The sequence below is a fragment of the Motacilla alba genome, chromosome 13, assembly GCF_015832195.1.
Source record: "Motacilla alba alba isolate MOTALB_02 chromosome 13, Motacilla_alba_V1.0_pri, whole genome shotgun sequence".
NCBI lineage: Eukaryota > Metazoa > Chordata > Aves > Passeriformes > Motacillidae > Motacilla > Motacilla alba.
In genome coordinates, this window is record NC_052028.1 from 149,683 (window position 1) to 172,692 (window position 23,010).

The following is a 23,010-nucleotide window of genomic DNA, read 5'->3' on the forward strand; positions in this document are numbered from 1 at the left end:
CTCTCCATAAACTGCAGAAAAGGTTCCTTCACCCTTTGCTGGATGGTAATATACCTTGGTTTAGGAGCTGCCATCTCCATCGTTTTAAGTAAAGCACTCATACCCAGCTGCTGGGCCTGTGCCAGAACCAGGGGGTCCCATCTTGCCTGCAAATCCGGATTAGAGAACGGTCCATTGCCCAGCAAGGCATCAACTTCCACAGCATGACGTGGATCCTGCTGAGGTGACTGCATATTGTCCAATGCTACTCTTCCAACCATTTGTTTCCAGGTAGCTCGAAACACACCATACTGCACTGGCTGAAACAAAGTTGTAGCAAGGTGAACAATATCATAAGGAGTAAGTACATCAGCATTTAGGACACGAATCACTTGCATCACCTGCGAAGAGTTAACCCCATACTGATCTACTTTTGACTGAAGATCCTGCACAACCCTCCATGCAAAAACCTGATGGCTATCTTGCTGTCCTGAATTAGGAGCAGCTTTGAAAACAGGAAAAGCCACAGGCCCTCCAGAAGCAGCAGCAGCCATCTCCATCCTTTTAGGTGGACCTATTTTCTCTAACAAATTCCAATCTCCTACTTCTGCTGCTTTCATTCTCACATGCTCCCAAAATTGCAAAGGATGTCGAGGAGTCACAGCCACCTGGCAGGGAGGCAGGGTCCAAGAAACAGCAGGCCTGGATCTGCTACGAGGTCTAACAGAAACAGATTCCTGTGTCTTTTTATATGTACTTATAACCGGCAGTTCATCGTCAGAACTATCACTAGACAAAGAAGTACACAGTGTTAAAGATTGCATTCGTTCAGCCAGTTCGGGAGGGAGGGTGGGGGCAGACAGCTCAACTGAGGGTGGAGCGGAGGCAGCCGACTCGAAGGGGGGCAGAGAAGGGGCGGATGGCTCAAGGGAACATGGAGAGGAGGCAGATGACTGGAAGGAGGGCAGAGGAGGGGCAGATGGCTCAAGGGAAAGCGGGGGGGGGGGAGCAGCCGAGCGGCAGCCAATCTGCGGGGGGGGGGGGGGGGCAGCGGAAGGTGAGGGGGAGCAAACGGCCCAGGGAGAGACAGAAGGGCCGATGAGCCAGCCTGTTTTTCACTTTGCTTCTTCTGTAATTTCATTTTTTCTAACTGCTGTGCAGGCGAAAGATACTTTCGTTTAGTACTCAGTTCAACTAACTGCTGAGCAGGCAAAGTATACACAGGTTTAATATAGTCTTTTGGTGATAAATACCGAGGAACAGTCTTAGCCTGCCGTTTGATTCTCACTGTAGCACACCCTGGGGGAACCTCCACAGGAACTGCAGCATACTCCTCAGGGGGAGATACATCGACAGGCTCAGCCTCATCTTCCTGCTGTTCCTCTACTTCAGCTTCTTGCTCTAATTCCTGTTCCTCCAATTCCTCCCCTCTATCTTGTTCTGCTTTCCACTCCTTCAATGCCTCATACAACAGTCTCCAGGTAGTAGCCAAATCGACAACAGTCTTATCCCCCTTAGATATCACTTCCCATAGTCTCTTCCCAACCTTTTTCCATGCCCGGACACTGAAGACAGTGTCGGCATCAGCTTCAAAGTCCTGTGACTTACACATAATCAGAAGCTTGAACATTTTTCCTTTTCAGTAAAGCTTTCCACATGGACAAAACAGTCTTTTCCTGGTTTGAGAAATTATTTCCCATTATTTTTCCCAATCTCTCACCTCGAATCAGATGTCTGAATTAGATCCAGACCTCCGCAGCGTCCTTGCTGCCTTCACTCATTTTTAGGGTACCCTTCAACTTTTTCTTTCTTTTCTTTTCCTCCTTTTTTACAGTCCAGTTTCAATCACGGCGGGCGGCCAGCAGATGTCGCTATACAAGGCGACACGGCACAATTGCCACGACTCCATCAGAAGGGTTCATAAGGAAGGTTTATTAAAGTAACCAGTTACTTTTATAGTTCTCCAAGATATTTACATTTACTCAACACATACATACATTGCCCATTGGTAGTAAGAAAGAAACAAAATTCTTAATAGGTGGACGAGGAGCAACGTCATTCTGTGAGCCAGCTAGAGTCCGTATCTCTTAACTTTCTCTCCTTCATCATGTTTCCATGGTGACAACCTTGGTGTCTTCTTTAGGAGAGATATGGGGCTTTCCTTATCTTTAGGAAGCCTTCTCTGGCTCACAAGAACAGCACAGAATGTCTTTCCTACAGCTATTGTGGAGACACCCTTAACATACCTTTTCTATTGCATCAGCCTATTGCATATCCATAAACAATAATGCATATTTAAACTTTTCCCCAAACTAGTTTACATGTTCCAAGAACTGTTTAGCATGGCTCCTCCTCGGGTCTGCCTTTTTAGAGCATGCACATGTTTTAGGCTGTGGTTTTAGTCTCTTATCACCTCCCACTTGGGCTTTCATCCATACTTTATTCAGACAGTAGGTGCTGATAGTTTGGCATGTCAGTCGCAGGGGTCCTCATCATATGTTCATTGGATCTTATCCCAACCACGCAGGCAATTTAAACCACAAGCATAACTATAACAGCTATTTCACTGCTATGTCTAAATTTAGTTAATAGCAGAAATAAAAACGGTATCTTTATAGTGAAATTTCCTTAACATTTTACATATAGCATTCATTTTAATATTTGCGAAAAGCCAATATTATAATATGTATTTATAACACAATGTTTAGGTTTTGTCTGTGCATAGGGGCATTCTCTACCCTGTATCCCATTCCAGGGCACTCTGAAGGGTGACAAGGGAGAGAATACGAGAGAGCAGGAGTAGCTAAAAGCTTTGGCTCCTGTGTATGCAATAAGATCTGGTCTTGAACTTGGTCCCCAGGGTTAGAAGGGTTGGAAGCAGTCCTGGTTTGGGAAGGGGTCGCCTGCGGCGGGATGGTCTCTGATTCCTCAGAGTCCTGCCGCACTGGCAGGGCAGGGGAGGGGTCAGGTGCTGGGATCAGAGCTTTTCAGCCTTAAGCGTTTCGAAAACTGTGTGGAAAGCAGGGAGCAGACCAACCACGAGAGACTCTCCCTTGGTTGCTAGGTTGTAAAGGGCAACCCCCATGGAATCCCAAAATCCCAGAGAGAACACTCCACACAGTCTGTGCCATTTTCTGCTGTGCTGAGCGGGGCTGGATGAGCAGCCGGCAGTGCTGTGCCACGGGCTGCTGCAACTGTGGGGGAAGAAGGCGGGGTTTCTCTGTGGACAGCGGCAGCTAAGTTTTGCAACACCCATTTTAGGAAGTTTTTAACTCACATTTTTGGATTTTCTTGCTGTGGACTGCTAAAAGTATTTAAAATTGTCTGTAAACATTTCTCTGAGGTCTAGACAGTCTTACTCCCTTTTCAATCAGGATTAGGTGGGCATATAGGCATTCCCACCCGGTAAAGGGAGGATCAGTCAGGAATGAGCATATACTTTTCTCTGCTTACCTGCTTTTTTCAGGCAGGCATCTGAAGGAGCCAGGTCCAAGAGGTGGCTTCCAACAACGTCAGCTGGCAATTTAATCCACAGCAGAGAAAAAAGTCCTACTGGTTTGCCAAGACCCAGCCAAACAGAAACTGAGGAGGTTCCCCAGTGCGAGGTCCCTGTTCTTGGGGTGCCAGATATGGGTTTAGAAACCAAATGTGAACCCCCTGCTTGGCTTAGCTGGGAGGAGCTTGCTAATAAAGAGGGATGGGAACGATGTGTTATAGATAAATAGCCAAATTATGCCAAACAAAAAAATTTGCGAGAGCCAAATTACAGGGCAACAAAAATATAATTTATTTTGCGTATCAGATCGTAAATTTTGCCAGCCATGAATCAAAGAAACAGGGCCGAGCCCGGGACTCGACTCTGGGTGAACGCAGTTCTGACCCCCTGGCACATCAGAGCTGGTGAGTTCACAAAGTCCATCCATGTGAGTCCAGTTTTTATACACTTTTTCTTGCCCAAAGCTACTTTTCCTTTGTCCTTTTCTTTGTTTGACGAGCTTTTGTTTCTCCGTTGTAGAAGAATCCTATCAGATGGGTAAACAGTGTCGAATCCAGAGTCTCCTGGAATATTCATGTAGTCCTCTTGTTGGCTGTAGACTTCCGTCTCTCGCTTTGATAGTGCAGCCGCGGAATACACATTGCACAGCCGAGAACACATACATGTATAATGGAGCTTACGGGAATCCCCTTTTACATGCTAGTTACACTTTACAGGAATCCTTCTACATTAGCAGACTTACAGGAACTCAGAATACACATTAACACCGTTACAGGAATTGCTTCGTCTTTGGTTTATCTCTGATTGCTAAGGGCCACGATGGATTAAAATCTATTTGGAACTTCTATAGGGAAAACTTCTCTTTACTTGCTAATTAGAGATTCTATTCAGTGGACATCTGTGTGAGCTACAAGGTGATGAGGAAACTGATGTCTCAATTCCTGTGTAGGATTTTTAGGATTCCAAGTGCCACTGCTATGTTAAACCCTGAAACATAACCTTAACCTAGATATATATATTTGTATATATCTTTCAGTGTTATATTTTATTTCAGCACGAATTGTAATATATCTATAACAGATGGGACTAGCCCATAAAATAAAAACTTTAATGTGATAAATGAGTAATGAAATAATTGACTCTCACAATTGAAGGACAAATATTATGTATATGCTAAGAGAAGTTTTATAGATTTATACTTATATTCCCTCCATTTTCATTGTTCTCTTGGGGTGGTCTGGGTAGTCGGGGCATTTGGGAGTGTCGGCCCATTACTATGACAATGCCTGACCTCCAAGCAAGATGTAAGAAAGTGATCTCCACCAGTGGACAGTGCAGAAGGAGTCGATGGACAGAACTTTGGGAAGGGCTAAAGAGTTAAAAGGCAGAACATCCATTGTGTGGATGAGCACATGGGGGGGAAAAAATCCTCTGCTCCCAGCGCCCTAATATTTTCTTTGTTCAGTCTTCTGTTATATTTTCTGGATAAGGTTTTAATAAACCTTTTAAATTTTTGGAAGTGAGTGTCATTTCTCACATTTAATAATGAAAATAACAAACGTGGTGCAGGTAGAGAGGCTAGATTCCAAAGACCCCTGAGTGGGGCAAATTCAGCCAGATATAGAGGCAAAAGATCCAATGAGAAAGATGAACTCAGAACATAACCCTGTAAGAAAAAGGTCTTGACTAACAATTGTGAAAAACATGTTCACTCTCCTGTGAAAATTTAAAAGTTTTATAGAGGATAATAGATTACAAGGACCATAGAGCAAAGGTTATTACAGCCAGGTGCATCTTGGCACTCAGCCAAGACCACACTGCTACCTTTGGAGATGCTCCTTAAATACCTTTTCCCTTACATCAGGCTGTTGCATATTCATAGACCCTTATGCATATCCATAAACTAGCTTACATATTCCAGGAACTATTTTACATGGCCCCTCCTTGGGTCTGCCTTTTTAGAGCTTGTGTGTTTCTTGGCTGTGGTTTTGGCTCCTTTATCACTTCCAGTTTGGGCCTTGGTCCACACTGTCTTCAGACGGTGAGTGCTGATAGTTGGCATATCTGTAGCAGGTGTTCTCATCCTGTGTTCATTGGATGTTATCCCGTCCAAGTAGGCATTTTAACACAAGCATAGCTATTTCACTACAATGTCTGAGCTTAATTAACAACAGAAAAAAACCCCTATATCTTTATAGCAAAGTAACTTTAACATCACCCATATAAAATCCATTTTAATGTTTGCAAAAAGCCAATATTATAATGTATCTATAACACGGTGAAAGAGAACTGGAAACTTGATAAAATATAGGAAGGTTCTATTAGCATACTGGCTCTCAAGAACCCACAGTTCCCACTATTACCCGACTAGGTGCCCCCCCCTCAGTATGCTGTCTGCCATTCTCTGTGGCCAAAGCCCTCTGTTAAAAGCTTCTGCAGTAAAGATCTCAGCAGGATGAGACTCCACAACATTCCTCTTTAAATAAATAGTTTAAACTCTTTTAACTTGAAGAAACTCTATAGCACATAAGCAGTAGTGACACCAGCAGCACTGCCCTGTGATCATGTGCATAGCTCCAGGTGGAGTAAATGTGGGCTGGCCTTGTCCTGCTGCTGTAATCCTACTGACCTTTAGGGCCTTCTGTGGGGTTTTGTGTTTTCTTGGGACTTTGTACTTGTGTCCCACATTGGTTTGGGGGCTGAGTAATTGTTTTTTCTCTCATAGTATCTGTTCACTGAATCAAGCCAAAAGATACACATGCTTTTAGTCTTAATATTCTCACTCTTTCTAATGAGCCTAGCTGCTCATCTTTACCTTCCCACTGTAGCTTGTATTTGACTCAGTCTTTCAGTAGGAAATGTCCTTATGTTTTATCTTTTATTTAATTTTTTTTTCAAAATTCAAGTTTTATCAATTTTTTTATTCAGATGTCAGCAAGATTTTCAAGTCAAGCTGCAAGCACTGATATTTAATTTATAGGGTTCTGTCAAATAATGTTGTATTTTGTCTGCTGAGAGTATCAAGGCATCATCTCAGCTCTTGTTTTCTCAGACTGTTGACAGCCAAAACTCCTGGCTATGCCTGTGCACCTGCGTGCTGGTCTCCTCTGCATGTGCTACTAGTGGACTCAATTTTTTTAAAATGGTTATTTCTGTAGCTTTGGTACAGAGTTTTTGAAATGCTGGAAATTATTTGGGGCTTTACTTTTGCTATGTCATTTACAATACTTCCTTTTGCATTTCTCTTGCATTTTGACCTGTGAAATCCCTTCTGAATTCTTAAAGTTATGATCTTCTGGTTTTCAATTTCCTCTTAAAATGGTGAGACTAACCTAGTTGCATCTTACTTTCACTATAGCATTTCATTCAACACGATGTTTTTTTTCTGGAAGCAAAACCAGCCTTCCCTGTAAATCTGTATTTGACAGTATCTCTTCTCTGAGCACAGTCTCTGTCTCATAAGAAAAACTGACAAAGCATAATGGTTTCTTTTTGTCTTGTTAATTTAAGAGCAGCCAAAAATGCTTCAGCAGACTCTCCTGCCTCCTGCAGGAGTCTTTAATATTCCAATCTCCCAAGAAGGATATTCTGAATTGCAATGTTCTTAAGACTTGCAAACATGAGGCTAATAGCTTGCCCTCTCATCCTGGTTTACTTGAATGATATTTAGGAGATCAATTATCTTCAGGGCTCCAGGGCAACATTTAAGCAATATCACTGTTTTCTCTGGGTTTCCATTGTGCTTGAGTCCATCTTCTTTCTTGTGGATAAGAGGGTTCTATTTAAATGTTCTATTTTTTTTTTCCCAGGAAATTTCACCAGTGATTTTTACTTATTTTTGAACTTTAATTGCTCTACTTGTTTCTTTTTACTCAGAGTTAACTGTTAGGGGTTTTTCTTACCCTCCCTCTGATCTTCACTTTTCAAAGTTTTGTTGTGAGGCCCCATCATTTCTTAATGCAGAGTCTGTTCCAATTTCAGACAGTAACAGAGGCGGGAGGTGAAACCTCAGTGCAGGGAGGTGTCTGTGTTCCTGGGGTCTCATATCCTTTTAAGTAGATCTAGTAATTGTAAGCATCTCCGTCGTGCATAATTAAGTTGTCATATGTCAAGACAGATGTGTATGAAGGGAATGTTACAAAAAGGAATGAAATTACCAGTGCTTCTTCCTTAGCAGAAGGGTGTTACTCCTTTTAAAAGAAGGGAGTTTTTATCTGCCACAAAGCTCAAGTTATTTTTGAGGTGATGCTGGAATACTGGAGATTAAAAGTTTTTATGCAGGACTGTAGTTTTCTGAAATTTAGTCAGGTGATAGTTCATTGAGGCTGCAAAGGCTGACACTTGCTTTTCACCAGGAAAATACTATTTTCTTCAGAATTCAGCTTAGAACAGAATTCAGCTCTTCTCTGGGAAGGTAAAATGCTTTTTTGGCTCTGTGTGTGTTTGTGCCTTGTTAGGAAGCTGCTTTCTCCTAGTGCAGAACTGCCTTTCTCAGTACTGGCCAACCAGTTAGTTCTGTACTGCTCATCCAAGCCCTCTGTAGAAGTCAGCCATCCCCTTGCTCTGCCCTTCATGCGCACTGCTGGTCTGAGACATCCTTGTTCACACTCCAGGCAGCTCTGAAGGCCTCACTGCCAGTTGCACAGCCTAAAGAAAGTTTGACCCTCCACCCTTCTCACTGAGTCCACGTGATCCTTATGGAAAAACTGCATACTTACAGTCCAGCAGGGTTTCAGTAGCACAGCAGGAGCTTTCTTCTCTACTTTGAATATTCCAGCCAGAGCTGAGCTCTTCTTAGCAGATGGCTATCTGGGAGCACAGTATCTTCCTGATTGATGTATTTCTAGTTTGGAGATTATAGCAATATCCTGAAAACAGTTAATGTTAAATACCAGCAATAGTTATGGTTTATATGTTCTATCATTTGTTGTTCCTGCTTTATCTTCTGCTGTTTTTCAAATATATTGTGCTACATCCCAAAAACTAGTTATGAAAAAGCAATTTGTTAACCATTAAGAGAAGTGAAGGTTACAGCAATGAGCAGTAGAGGGTAGTGACTGAGGTTGACCCTGCAGCAGCAGTCATACATTTTCCATATGGGATGGTTTGGGAAGTCTCCTGAGTCTATCTCTTACTCAATGATGAGTCTTGGCAGTCATTATATATAACAAGTATTAAACAAGTCTAAATATTAACAATAAGTATTGATGGATGTGAGATTTTTCAGCTTGTGGAAACCTCAAATACATACATACATAAAAACAATGAACTATAAAAATATTTGTGATAATTATGATCTCTTAGTGGATAAGAGATCCACTTGCATGTAAGCAAGTGAAAAAATTGCCAGGCAATAAATATTTAATCAACTCTGGCTATAACAACTCTGAGTTTTTATTGCCATGTGATTCAGCAGTTCTCCTCAACAAGTTCAGCCTGTTTTGTTTGCTCCAGGGAGCTGTTGTTGGAGGTGCTCTTATTTGAAGGAATGGGTTTCATATGGAAGCCCCTTTCACAGATGTTTAGAAATCTTGGATTTGCAGGGGTCCCAGGATGAAGGAAGAGATGAGAATCTTGACTCCATGTTTCAGAAGGCTGATTTACTATATTATGACATATATTATATTAAAATGCTATATTAAAACTATACTAAAAGAATAGAGAGAAAGGATTCATCAGAAGGCAAGACAGGAATAGAAAGGAATGAATAACAAAGGCTCGTGACTGACCAGAGAGTCTGACCCAGCTGCATCCTTGATTGGTTAGTAAGTAGAAACACCTCACATGGACCAATCACAGATGAACCTGTTGCATTTCACAGCAGCAGATAGTTACTGTTTACATCTATTTCCCGAGGCTCCTCAGCTTCTTAGGAGAAGAAAATCCTCGCAAAAGGATTTTCATAAAATATGTCTGTGACAGAAATCATCTGGGATAGACTTATGCTCATGTTCAATGAAGGCCAGATCTAATTTGAGTTACATTTCATGAAGAGGTCAATCTAATTTTTTTTTTTCTTTTACCACTTCTTCCTACTCCTGATGGGCAAAGAAACTGGGAAGATCATTTACCAGCTTCCTTGTGGCCTCTGCTGAATGTAAAGCAGTGTATAGAACTGTGGCAGAGGACTGGAAATAAGTAGATGTTCTGAGTTTAAAGATGAAAAGAAAAACATCTGAGAGGAGACTGCCAGTAGAGGCATATGAGGAAGCTGCAGATCCAATGTCTTTGTTGAAATTAATTCCTCTATTTTTAATAATTCCTGACTATTCTCAATATCTATTTGCATAAATAGGTTTTTTTTTCCCAACATAGATTTGATTTTTTTGCAGAAAATTATAGAACATCTACTTTTTGACAATTCAGTCTTCAGCCCTGTTTTACCTTAATCTGCTCTCCAAGTTTAGCTGTTAGCCACCTTTACCAAGAATGTTTTAAATATAAATCTTGGTATGGGCCATTTCATTTGTGAAATGGATGCCTCATTTTTCCTGTGGAACGTACAGGAGACACAGATGCCAAAGTGATTCCTCACTTTGAGTTGTAGTTGGATCTAAAGTCAGATTATTCATTTGTAATGTAGTCTTGCTGGAATTTCCATGGAAATTACTTCTCTGGAGTTAAGCTCCAAAGAGCTTCTGAAGTTATGGATAAACATTGGAACTTGGATCTGCATTTTTATTATGCTCACTGTGTTGGTCTACCAAGGTAGGTGTATGTTTCCTGGGACAGAGAAACGGCTGAACCTGTCAGTGATATTTGTTCATTGTTCATAGTGAAGCTGCTGCCAAACTGACAGTGCTATCCATTCTCTCTATGGAACTTGCCAGAAAATGTCCTCTAAAATGTCCTCTTGGGAAGTGCTTGAATAGCTCACCAAGCCATCTGGTGTGTAAGAACACATAAGCACAGGAATTAATTAATCATATCTAGCTCTACTGAGCAGGTACAAGATTAGATTTGTTTTTTTTTAATGTTTATAACTTGGATGAAAACTACCTGGTTGCAAATTTATAGTTCCCTTTAACAGAGCACAGAGTTGCAAGGATGCCTCAGCTGAGCAGATGTAGAGAGTTCTTAATGCTTTTGATGGTGCAGTCTGCCTTGCCCCAGGCTGCAGTGCAGCCTGAGTGGTTTTCTTAGTCATTGCCGAAAAAATCATCTGCATGAGGACAGGTGTCTTATAGCCTGGTCATTTACACCTCTTTTTTTTTTTTGTTTTTTTTTTTCCCAATATGTAAAGGAAGTGTTAAGAATTCTTCTTTACCTCCCCATTGTTAATACATATCAGTAATGCAGGTAGCAGTAAAAGCCTTCAGTATTGAAATCTGTCCTATTGTCTTGGTTTACAAGACAGGTGTCTACTAGGGAAGGCAGAAAGCCTCCCTTGGAAAGGAGAATGTAAACTCCCTCCCTCCGAATTATTATAATTTTGAAATTCAGGGGCTCTCAGCCAAAGATATGGGAACAGGAATAACAGTTCTTTACTAGTATGTATAACAAAGCCAACAAACAACAACAGCTCCAGCACTAACACCGAACAGCGCCCGAACCCAGCCCCAGCCTTTTGGCTGCCGCATTTTCCCCTGGGTGCAGTTCCGGGCACAGCCAGCAGGGGCGCTGGTGGCTCCCGGCGGGCAGGGCAAGCGCAGCGATCCCCACGGGCTGCAGGGGGCGCTCTGGCTTGGGGAGCAGGTGGTAATGGCGGCTCGGCTGAGACGGGGAGGGATGGAGGAGAGGCTTTGCTTCACAAACCCTGGGGCAGCTGATCCCTGTGCTGCAACAAGACTCTTGGAAGCAGCAGGCTGGAATGGCAGGGATGAGCAGAAATGCCAGGGCAGTGGACAAGATGTATCAGAAACTCCACGGCAATAGCTGGAACCTATGAGATGTCCTGGCAGGGCAGGGGAATGCAGGGCCCAGCAGCAGCAGAAAGGTTCCCTGCTGTGTTATGGTGGTGGCAGCGAATTCCTTTCCCCAAGCCGCAGGTCCGACCGTTTTTGTCCGAAGCCCAGCAGAGAGAGAGAGAGCATTCCTAACTCCCCAGCCCCCATCTTTTTACCTGCCTCTATTCTCGTGGCATCTCTGTCCCCCCAAGAGAAACTCCCATAAAACCAGAGGAGTTCCCCTCCCTACCATCTCAAGCACACAGCCATCAGTGCTTCTTATCAACTCATTGGGAAAAAAAAAATTCCAAAAGTAACAAGGAAAGAAAAGAAAAAAACCCCAACCCCCAACACATAAGTATAATGTTCTCTGGTTATATTTGATACAGAGACACTGGCTGACTTAATGAGTGAATGTTTCAAAGCATAGCAATGTTTGCATGTCTCTTTCCAAGATTTAAGGCTTCATTTCCATTTCCATCTTAAAATATTTCAATAGCACAGCACTTACCTACAGGAAAACTACAGCATGTAGTGCAACGCCTTAGTGTAGCCAGGTGTTCTGTAATGAAATCAGGAAAGACTTCGAATATCAGAGACACAAAGAGGCACTAGGGCGTGACAGCACTAAGATAAAAACTTCAATTGAAAATTGTTGTCTCCTTATGAATTCTGTCTTTCCTTTTAGATGTGTGCCAGGAAAGAGACTAGGTGTTGTAAATCTCACCAAAGTGCTGGGCAAAATGTGAAGGCAAAATTATTTTTGTCTTTGAAATCTTCAGTAAGTAAGAGCAAAAGGATTTAAACTATCTTATTTCTTTTTTTCTTTTGTAAAAAGGTTGCTTAGCTCAGCTTTGACATTTGAAATAAAATCTTTCTTGCCTTTGATTAGAGAACAAATATGGTATTGCAAACTGGGCTTTGTCACTGACAGGAAAATGTTTGTGGAAGATGCTTTCTTATTGCAATTCCCACAATGCTGTCATCAAAGCAATAGCTTGAGTTTTCAAGACACTTGTTGCTAATGACAACCTAAGATTTGTTGCCTTTCTTCCCTAAAGTTAGGGTGTTTTCCCTAAAGTTAGGGTCCCTAAAGTGTTAGGGTTTTCATTTGTAGCCACGTAGCTATGGGGCTGCTTTTCCACCCTGGGTTTGGGTTGTTATGTGCACTGCTGCTACTGCCAGCTTTTAGGTCCTAGGCTCTCTGGACCTGAAGTATAGGGAGTTTCATCATTCATGGTAGAAATGAAGTGAAAAAGGCTGTTGAGCTCAACCCTGAACAGGTGGGAGATGGTTTCTGCCCTCCACAGCAGCAGATCCTGACTTTGGTTATTGATCAGTTCATGCCTACTAGATCTATTTGCTTCACCATTTCTAAGAGGTAACTGATTGATTTGAACTTAAGAGTGGGACAGTTAGGAAAGGCAATATCCTGCTGGATTATTTTGAGTTATTTCACCCCAAACTGGGAAACTTTAAGGGACTTAACATTTGAAGAGGGGATCTTGATACATGACAGCTCAGCCTGCTTGAACCTGGGGCTTTTTACAGTCTAACTCATCCAAGATGAAAGCATTGATGAACCAACTGTTTAAACTATTAGCGGTACATTTTATTGTATTGAAAAGGTCTGTTGGTGACTAATGGCAGATCTTTGCTTTTATTTTGTCCTCCTGACAGAAATGGGAAATCTTTGTCTTTGTGTAATAAATATTAGGATAAATTCGTGTTTATAAAAGAGCATGTATGAAATAAAATATATTTGTAGGATGACTGTCAGAAATAATACCAGAATGTAGCAATCACACCCAGCAGCTCAAGAGAAGATTACCTCACTACATTGTGAAATCGCAGGTAGTCACTGAATGGAGTTTTGAATTAGCAAGTGAAGGAACTAGCCACTGCGGAAATGTTGGGCAATTTCGGAACACCCAGGCCATCAACGGCCGATAACGACCCAAGATTGAGATAACCCAGAACTTGCATCTGTAACTTGAAATTTAACATTCATCTATTTCCAGAGACTGTTTTATTCGCCCAGAAACTGCTTTGTCCACCAGGAGACAGACAGAGAAAAGAGACTACATGAATATGGGAAGGAGAAGAAAAGAACAATAGAAACTTCACTCCGGGCAAGAAAAATAGTATAAAACCTAGGCTCACCAGACGGACTTCGTGAACATTGGGGGTTCCAATGCAATAGAGGTCAGAAGGAGGTTCACCCAGTGCCGAGACCCAGGCTCAACGCTGTCCCTTTTCATTGTGGCTGTCGGAGATTATATTTCGATTTGCGAAATAAATTCTGTTTCTTTAATTTTAATTTGGCTCTCTCAATTACCGATTCAGACTTATCATTCACCACCTATAACATTTGAAACGATCTCTGTTTGGAATGATCACTGCGGTACTTCTGTAGTTTGTAGTGATCTTCTGTCTTCCATGAAATGCAGAGTAAACTTTCATAGAGGCAAGAGCAAGGTCTATATCTGAGATAATACAGTGTAAACCATTCTTGGCATGTGGTAAATGAGGAGCCTGAGAATGGGCTTTTGTCTGTGTTGTGGAGCATATTTACCTGCTAGGAGATCTCTGCAGCTTTACTCATCCTTGAAGTCATGACATCTCTTCTTGAATGCAGCTAATTACTCTGAAGGTCTTCTGTTTCCTCTCACTAACACAGATATCATCATTGTAAAGAAAAGAGACAGCTAAAAGGCTCTGGTGAACAGTGAAGACAATTCTGGAGATGCTTCTAGGTTGTATCTTTTCTCCTTTTGTAGCCCAGGGGCTCTTGATAGCTCACAACACTATTTGTATGCCCAAGTATTCATTATACTGAGCATATTTAGCAAACTCAAATCCAATATCTTCCAAAATTCTTGGTTTGAGATGAACAGTTTGAGTCCTCTGATTACTCAGCAAAGAAAGATAATTGGTGAAAAATGTTACATTTTTTGCTGAGGGCTCTGCTTGCAACCTGAAATGGAGTTTAAGAATTGGACAATTTTACTGCAGAAGTTTGCAGTGGGCATTGGTGTGGCACAATTTAAGGCAGGTGCCCACAGAGTGAGTGCAGTTTCACTAGCAGAACTATCTGCTCTGCAATAATTTATTTTTGCCTTCCCAGTGGAACACACCAAAACTGGAGACATGTTGGGATTTTTCAAAGACTAGAGCATGTTGTTAAGGGAAGCAGCTTATGCAAACCTGGGGCATAAGTCTTCTCAGAGCTTTTGAACTAAATCAAACAATATATTGTTACAAATTACCAGTAGAAAGTACTCTGGGAACAGTTCAGTGAAGAGGCTGGTGAAGCACAGTAACATATGCTCCTTATACTTATGCAAAAGTTTTTAATACAAAATTGTTCATCCTCTCTTTCATATGGGGAAAACGGATATGCCCAAAGTCTTATTTCAAATGTTCTCTTGCCTTATTAATATTTGCTAGTACTTTAATATAATCTTGAGCTATGGCAATTGTGGTGCATGGAGGGAAAGGCTGTAGTGACTCAGGTGCTACCATAGGTAACTGTAGGTTTCAAGTGCAGACATTCCTTTTTCCATATTGTATAGTATGTAATAACTATGAATAGTTTTACAGTTATTCTCATAATATTTTTATAAATTACTTTTTTGGGGGCTGGAAAAAAAAAGATTGATAGAAACAATTCTTAAGGGAATGGTTTTCCACAGAGGAAGACAATCTAAGTAGAATTGTCCGGGGTGGCTTTTTACAACCAGGTTTCTATGCCAAGATTTTATGAGCAGTATGATTCAACTGTATAATTCTCATTTGCTAAAAAGATTTTAAAAACTGTATAGTGTCACAGGAGTGGTAGAGGACAAGGAATTAGAACAGAAGGCAATAAGAAAGAGATATAGAAAATATGAAGGCATGTGCTTATTTATGAGACATGATAGCAAAAAACGGGAAGGTAAATAGCTTTAACTGCATGCTGTAAAAGCAAGGTTGAAGATGAAAACAATCGGGAATGATTCAGAATCAGCGCAGTAGTAAATCCCCAGGACAATTCAGAACTTTTTTGGTTTTTCTTATTGGCGCCCTGAATTTCCACACTGACAGTGAGCTAAGGAAAAAAGAGCCATGTCAAAGTAGAAATTGAGGGGATATAGGTTAATCCCCTACCTCATTCCAATAAGCTACTCTCAAAGTAGACTTTTGTTGGGAAAAAATATTATTCCATGTTCAAATGATTGCTTATTCTCTTTCTTTCTGCAGCTTCACAGTTTAAATTTTCCTGCCTGGGAATCAAATTTCCCCAGGGTTCCCATCCTGTGTTGCAGTGTTCACTGTGTGGGAGTTAGACCCGTTATAGGAGTTTAATGTGTAATCTGCTATCAGCAGTATTTGGAGCTTAAATGACAAATTGGTAATTTTAAATAATAACTTTGAAATCTGGGTGGAACTACAGAAATCACTGTGAAATGGCCTGACTCTGCTCCTACATTCCTTGTATTTAGGCTCCTAAAGCAGATGTACTGAATCAGGGATCTCAGGGGAGTTTTAAACATATTCAGTGGTTTACACAGGCTTTCTGCATGTCTGTACATGCATCTTTGTGCATAAAGTCTTGCACAAGAGATGCCGCTGCTGCAAAAATTCACACCAATTCAGGCTGTATGGTGAGTATGTAGCCTTCCAATGAAACTTCTTTAATTTACAGTTGGGCAAAAAAGTGCATTTTTCACAAAAGTCATGCTACACATAAGAAAACAGCTCCTCTTTTTGCAGGTTCTCTTATGATCAATTCAGTTTTGAAAATGACCTTTTATATTAGATATTTTCACTGATGTTTCAGACCAAGAAGCCAATGAGTTATGTTTTTGTACTTGCTATCAGGTATAGAATATCTACCTTTTTCAAATATAAGGATACTTTAGGATAATATCTGACTGGATACTCATGCATGTGGAAACAGCTACTTTTGTGTTTGAATCCTCATTTTGATACCTTAATATCAGATTTAGAATTGCATTTGAAAACAGATCTATGTGATTATACTCTCAAAATAAATCCTTACATATCTGGAAGTCTGCTGGTGAGATAGCTCATTGAGCAGGTAATACCTAAATTGTTAAACTGACATCTGACCTCTTCTGAATGCTTATTCCCTGAGAAAGAAAGATGGGGGTTACTGTCAGATTTAATGAGAAAATTTCTCTTCCAATCAAGTTAGCACCAACATGGAGTCAGGATCTGGTATGGCATTGCCACAGGGGAAAAGACGGGGAAGGGGGTGATGAGAAATCGAATTTAATTATGCAATTTAATCTTTGACAAAATACCATTTCATAAACCCCATAAGCATAAGCAGACATAAGGGTTTTTTTCTCTGACTTGTGCACATTTACTTCCTTCTGGTTTTGGGGTGCCATTCCCTGTCTCCAACTAATTATCCTGTCAGTACGCTTTGGGATTAGAGTCATTGTTCCTTATTTCTTGTTCTTCCCTGTGAACTTGCTCATAAGTGGGTGCCGGTGATCTTCAGCAGTGACTGGAAACACAGAGGTCTGAGCTGCTGCCACTGGCATTAAGGACCATGGAGAACCAGCCCTTTCAGAAACAGCTGCATTTATAAAAAGCTGAAAATAACCTCAAAGTTACTGAGATGTATTTGAATGGCACATGATGTTTTCCTCAAAGATGCAATGGCAAGTCATTTAACTTTGCCCAGGGGTTAGGCTACTGTGGTCTTCAGGGCAGCCAGGACAAGGGTGGAGAGAAGTGAAATCTTGACTCCATGTTTCAGAAAGCTGGTTTATTATATTATGATATATATTATATTAAAAATGCCACACTTAAACTATACTAAAAGAACAGAGAGAAAGATGCATCAGAAGGCAAGACAGGAATAGAATTGAATGAATAATAAAGTCTTGTGACTGACCAGAGAGTCTGAACCAGCTTCATCTTTGATTGGTTATTAAGTAGAAACATCTAACATCGACCAGTCAAGCAAGAACCTGTTGCATTCCATAGCAGCAGATAGTAATTTGTTTACATTTGTTCCTGAGGCCTTCTCAGCTTCTTAGGAGAAGAAAATCCTGACAAAAGGATTTTCATAAAATATCATGGCTACAGGCTACTAGGCTGGAAGTCCCCATGCAAGTTTTGAAGGGGGATGATAGCACCAAACCTGAAGTCACTCCTGCCATGCAGCTCCTACTGTACTTCAGTAAATTTTAAGCTACTTTCGCCATCAGTGCAAAGCCCATTAGGCAATGAGTCTGGCTTTCCCAGATCTTTCCTGCTCCTTTTTAAATTTTGCCAGCTTGACTCTTGCTTGGAAATTTGTGTATCATCATCCATTTTCTTAGCAGGAACTGGAATGTTAAAAAGGCTTACTTATAAATCTAAGAATTTTGTGCAAAAGTCTCCCAAGATTTGGTTTATAGCTTTGAAAGTTTGTTCTGTGTAAAGCTGCACAAACTAAGGGTATAGATGAGTTTGTAGCATGAGAAACTGGACAGCATTCATAGATTCAGCACAGAGCAGTGTCTAGTGCTTTCCCCCTGGCATTAGTGCTGCAGTCAGACCCTACAGGGCTCAATGCCAAAGCCACAGGAAAAATGAAAGCAAATTTGTATTCATTAATGACTGTTTTCCTAGTGCACATATAATACCCAAGTGCCTGTGCATATATTTAAAAGACTGCCACCATCTCTTAGGAGAAGAACTAAATTCACTTGTTCTTGACTTGAATTGCTTCTACAAAATTAAATTTGGGGTGGTGGCTTTGCAAGAAGAATATTGCCTCACCTTTCATAAATTAAATTCTTGGATTTGTATGGAACCTATGGGAAATAATTATATCAATATGTGTAAGGTCTTTTCCTCTCCTAAAAGGAGGAGAATTCTCTGAAATTTAGACTGGTGGGATTTTACACTGTTTCCCTAAAAAAGAAATAATTAAGTGTGAGAGAGAGGGATGACATTTACAAGGCATGTCTTCCAACAAAACTGACATAAGTATGGGTCAAAATTACTATTCCTTAGGTGAAAATCCAGGCTAACACCTTTGGTGTCAGTGGATTTACAAGAGTGATGGTAAGATCAAGATCACATGGCCAAATTTTCAAGTACTGCCAATTTAAGAACTGAGTATTAGCATTCAATTTATTACAGTGGTCATAGTTCAGATAGGGATTATTTTTAATGTAATAATCTTTGTAAGATCCCTTTGTATTTAAAGCTAGTTGCGTTATAAAATATTTATTCCTGATGACTCTTTACTTGCTTAGATATATATAATTTTCCCTTTAGTGTGTCAGTTTTCTGAAGCTAGAAAAATGTAATTAATATGCACAAACTGCATTTGTGTACCCTGTTCACATGGAATGACATATGTTTGCCCAGTTTTTATAGGCAAGTTACTTTTGGGGATGTAGACTGGACACCCAAACTATGAATATGGACTGATTGAAATTGAAAATTATCTCAAAGGAAGAACAGGTCTTGAAGAACCAGTTTGTCTCATTTAATCTTTTGAGACAATTGAGGAAGTTTGCTATATGGCATTTGCTTGTGCTCTCGAACCAGGCTCTTGCCCCTCAAACCTGTGACAGGCTTTAGAGGTGCTGAGTCTGTTCAGCCCATCTTTTGAGAGATTTGCTTTTGGATGGGCCAGGGGGGCTAGGTTACTCTCACTCCTGAAAGTCCCTGGGATACTAGAAATGCTTAGAAACTGAGGCTTGCAGAGAGTCTTTTGAAGTGTGTGGTAGAAGGTGGACTTGGGATACAAGTTGTGGGACATGTTTTGAACAGCAAAGGTTCATAGGGAAGATCAAGTATCAAGCAGGAATGTGTCCTTCGACACAAAGGGAATTTTCTGAGGTGCAGTACAATTTCATTACTGTTCTCATCATAGGAAGAAAAGAAGTCTATACAAGTGTTTCCTTTTGTACAAATACTAAGAAATTACTTTCATGCCGATTCTTCAGCCAATACCAAGGGCCTGCAGCCACCATGTATCTGGCTGATGCATTTGCTGGTTTGTGCAGCAGGTCTGTATCCAGGGATTGGATAGGTTGCTTTTGTGCACAGTGTAGCATCATGTGACAGAAAAAAACATGTAGCTCTTCAGTGCTATTTCTTCTTTCCTATGAGGATAGAGAGCTTTGTCTGCAAACATCCTCTCTTTTTACATGGTGACTTATAATGATTTATTATTTTTGCTCTCTTTTTCAGGAAGTACAGGGACTATGCTGCTTCCAGTTTTTTATGTAATTTTTTGTGAAGAAATTGTAAATATGATTTAAATTTTTGAGTATCTACATATTCAAATGAGGCACCAGTAAGGTAACAGAGTGTTTAAGGAACTGAGACTCATTTGTGGCATATCATTACAGCAAAAGCTTTGTTGTTGTTCCTGGCAGATGAAGTCATTGAACTATGATTATATTGCAGAAAATGACATGAGACAAAAATAAAAAAGCAATAAAACAAATTTTTAGATGTCTTGAGGGACCCAATTATTATTAACTGACTATGTTTTATAGTCAATAACTGTTCCAAAAAGTCTGACAATTTAAATTATACATCCATGAAGACAAAACTCTTACTGGTATCAAAATCCTTATTTCACTGCTGCTGTCATATTCTTTTTGAAGTTCCAAATTAACAAGAAAAAAAACCAAATTGTCTTTAATGATGTTTCAAAAACAAAGAGTAAAACTGTTTAAATACAAGCTCTGAAAAAATGAAAGTCATCTGGGCTTTTTTTTTATTTTTTGCAGTAACATTACCGGTGTTTAATACAATAACCGACATGGTCATATTCTATGCCCATGGAAATAGCAAGGGATGCAATCCTGGGTTGGTTCTGTTTTCTTTGAAGTTCCAGTGTTCTAAATATTTTTTCCTATTAAAAATTAAAATACAAGGAAATATGGAAACAGTAGTTGCAGGGATAAAGGTGTGTCTACTTAACTAGAATACACAGAAGCAATCATTATGTCTTGTTTTTCATTCAGAATATCACAGAAACCTAAGAGTTCTTAGTTGTCTTATTTTTTCTGCATTTTCATTTTTCTCTCCAAATGTTCTTTCTGGCTGTGGCATTTGCCACAACTCTTTCAGACTTGGAGGGCTGATGTCTCTCTGTGGCTATGTAAGCAGTGGCATTAGTAAGCAGTAATATTCTCTCGTCTCTCTGCTTGTTGAGGGATGTATTTTAAGGGATTGCATTTTGTTCTCTTCTGTAGCTGTGGTGAGTAATTTTTGAAGCTTTGATTCAAACTCATGGACCCCACAAAAGTGAAATTGCACCATTTCACATCAGTGCCATTGCTGGTTTAAGTTATTCTTTTTCTGACTGTCAGAGATCTAGCCCACTGAGTATTCCTGAAAAAAAAAAATAAAAGAAAGGGAGATATGCAAATAGCAGAGAGCATCAGGCTTGCCTGCTTAGGGCTGGATGAATAATGAAAACTGGCTCCTGGCTGGTGTACGAGGCAGCCTGTAGTGCGGACCAGTGGGGCTGGTGGACCGGGCGAGGTTGGCACGGCTGTCCACTGCATCTCCTGAGCATGTGGAAGCTGTCAGCAATCTCCTTGCAGGTTTACTGGGTGCGGCATTAAGGAAAGGCTGCAATAGCCAAGTGTTTCTTAATTGTTTGTCATTGCTCCTCACAGCAGCAAGTAAGTGGGGGTGGATGTGCAAAGGTTGGTGTGAGAGAGGTGTTGATACTAACTTGTTGCAATAAAATGGGGGCAATGAAGCTTGAGGGCAAGGTGTAGGGAATTAAAAGCAGGTTTTGTACCCAGCTGCCAAACAGTTTGAGCCACTTGTGCACTGAATGTCAAGACTCCTATGCAAAAGTGCCAGAGGGTCAGAAAGACCTTTAAATGAGTGTGCCTGCGGGTGCATAAACAACGGCAATAGAAGGGGCTCGAACCCCTGCTTTAGGGTGTGATAGTTGATTCTGTTTCATATACCAGAAATCAACACAGCAGACATTAATGAAAAAAGGTACACATTCTAGTTTGCCTTAAAGGTGTTGGATCCTGCATGTCTTGCTGCAGTGTGCTAGGGACTTGGCAAAAAATCTGTGCTGGTCAGTCACTGCTGGGAGGAGACCCAAGAAAATGAAATTGAATTGCAGGTATGGCAGTGTTACTGGTATTATGTCATGCAGCCAAACTGTTTTTCAGTCTATTTGTGCAAGTTATGTAAAGTTTAGTAAAACTGTTGATGTTGTGTGAGCATTCACTTATAAATATTTGTGTATGCCTAGTTCTCTTTTGGTTTTGTAAATCAAGTGAAGACAAAAAAGTTTTTTTAAGAGATAGCTGTGTTTCAGCCACAGATTATCCATTTATGTATTTTAGTATTAATTTATTTAAAAGCTCATACTCCAGAGAAAAGATCTGGCCACAGTGGATCAGATTTTTCTGAAAACAAATTCTAATAAGTTTACTTGCATCACAAAGCATACCAAGTATTTTTGTGTAGTCATTTCACATTTTATTGCCTGAAACAAATAGCAGAACTGCTATTGTTGACACAAGAGTTGCAGAGATGCTCAAACCTTTGCATGAACATTTTGGTATATTCTGAAATTATTTTTCAGACCTTGTAAGGTCACTTTGGATATTCAAAGGATTATATAAATCTGAACTTTCATTATTCCAACCCTTTGTTCACAGCTCCAAAAGAACTTTGGAATAGTTTCTCAGAAGTAACTTATATGAGAGCCATAGTAATTGAGGTCAGAGGAGCCATATGTTTGATGAAGAGCATGCTAGGAACTGTGTTAAGTAGTCAGCACCCATCTGGAGATGAGGTTTTATCACTGAATAATTAACTGTGCACTTACCTCTGATGGTCACTGTTTTTGAGAAGAAGCTTCTGCCTTCTGAATGGACTTCAGCAGTTTTTCCTTCTAAAAAGGTTTTGAAGAGCGCCTTTTATGTTTCATGAAGCTTTTTTCCCCCTACTCTTTGGCAGCTATAGCTAGTTTGGGGGCAGGGAGAGGTTTTGATTTAAAACTCAGTGAACCCACATTGGAGAAGGGCTTCTGGCTTCCTGCGAGCTGGTGCAGCTGAGAGAGGATAAACTACCATATTCTTTATCATCATATTGTTCTTCTATAAGGGAAACAGGTTGATGGTTTGTAGGTAAGTCAAGATTCATGCATTCTTTTGCATGCAGCCAGGCCAGTGGGGACATACGAAGGCACATGCCTGCCTTTGTGGTGGGGTTGTCTACATGTGTGCTCTCAACACAGCCCATTTGAAGCCTTCCTGTAACTAAAGCTGATTTTTTTTTCCTTTTAGTTTGTCTGTCTCTTGTGCCAAACATCAGACTTAGATTTCTCTGTCTTGCAATTCTTCATGTAATGTGACTTGGTAATATATTGCTCACCTGTCCTGACTGAAATGGAGGTGTGGGCATATGTGTGTGCATGTGAAGTCAGACAAAATTTATAAATTTTTTTCTGCTTTCTTGTTGCTGTGGCAATTGCAAGGGGAGAAACAAGAGAAAATGTGTTGCACAGCAATACATGTACACTGATAGTGCAATGCTAGAAATTTTTCATTTGGCAGTAATCATGGGCTTATTTAACTAGTCTTGATGCCAAAAGATTTTTGCTTTATATGTATTTTTCATATAGGTGTAGCTCTG

The 23,010-nt window shown here is 40.5% G+C and overlaps 1 protein-coding gene across 3 annotated transcripts in view; it reads left to right on the forward strand.

Moving 5' to 3' along the window:
- The window catches only part of KCNIP1 (potassium voltage-gated channel interacting protein 1), a 285,944-nt gene that overhangs the window by 71,542 nt on the left and 191,392 nt on the right, over nucleotides 1-23,010 (forward strand). Inside the window, exon 1 of one of the 3 annotated variants that reach the window (XM_038149894.1) lies at nucleotides 22,486-22,502. The exons of the other annotated variants lie outside the window; for them this stretch is intronic. Within the exon in view, the coding sequence (XP_038005822.1) occupies nucleotides 22,492-22,502 (11 nt within the window). The 5' untranslated portion in view covers nucleotides 22,486-22,491. Of the gene's footprint in view, nucleotides 1-22,485; nucleotides 22,503-23,010 lie in introns of those variants that run through there. 3 annotated transcript variants of the gene reach the window in all.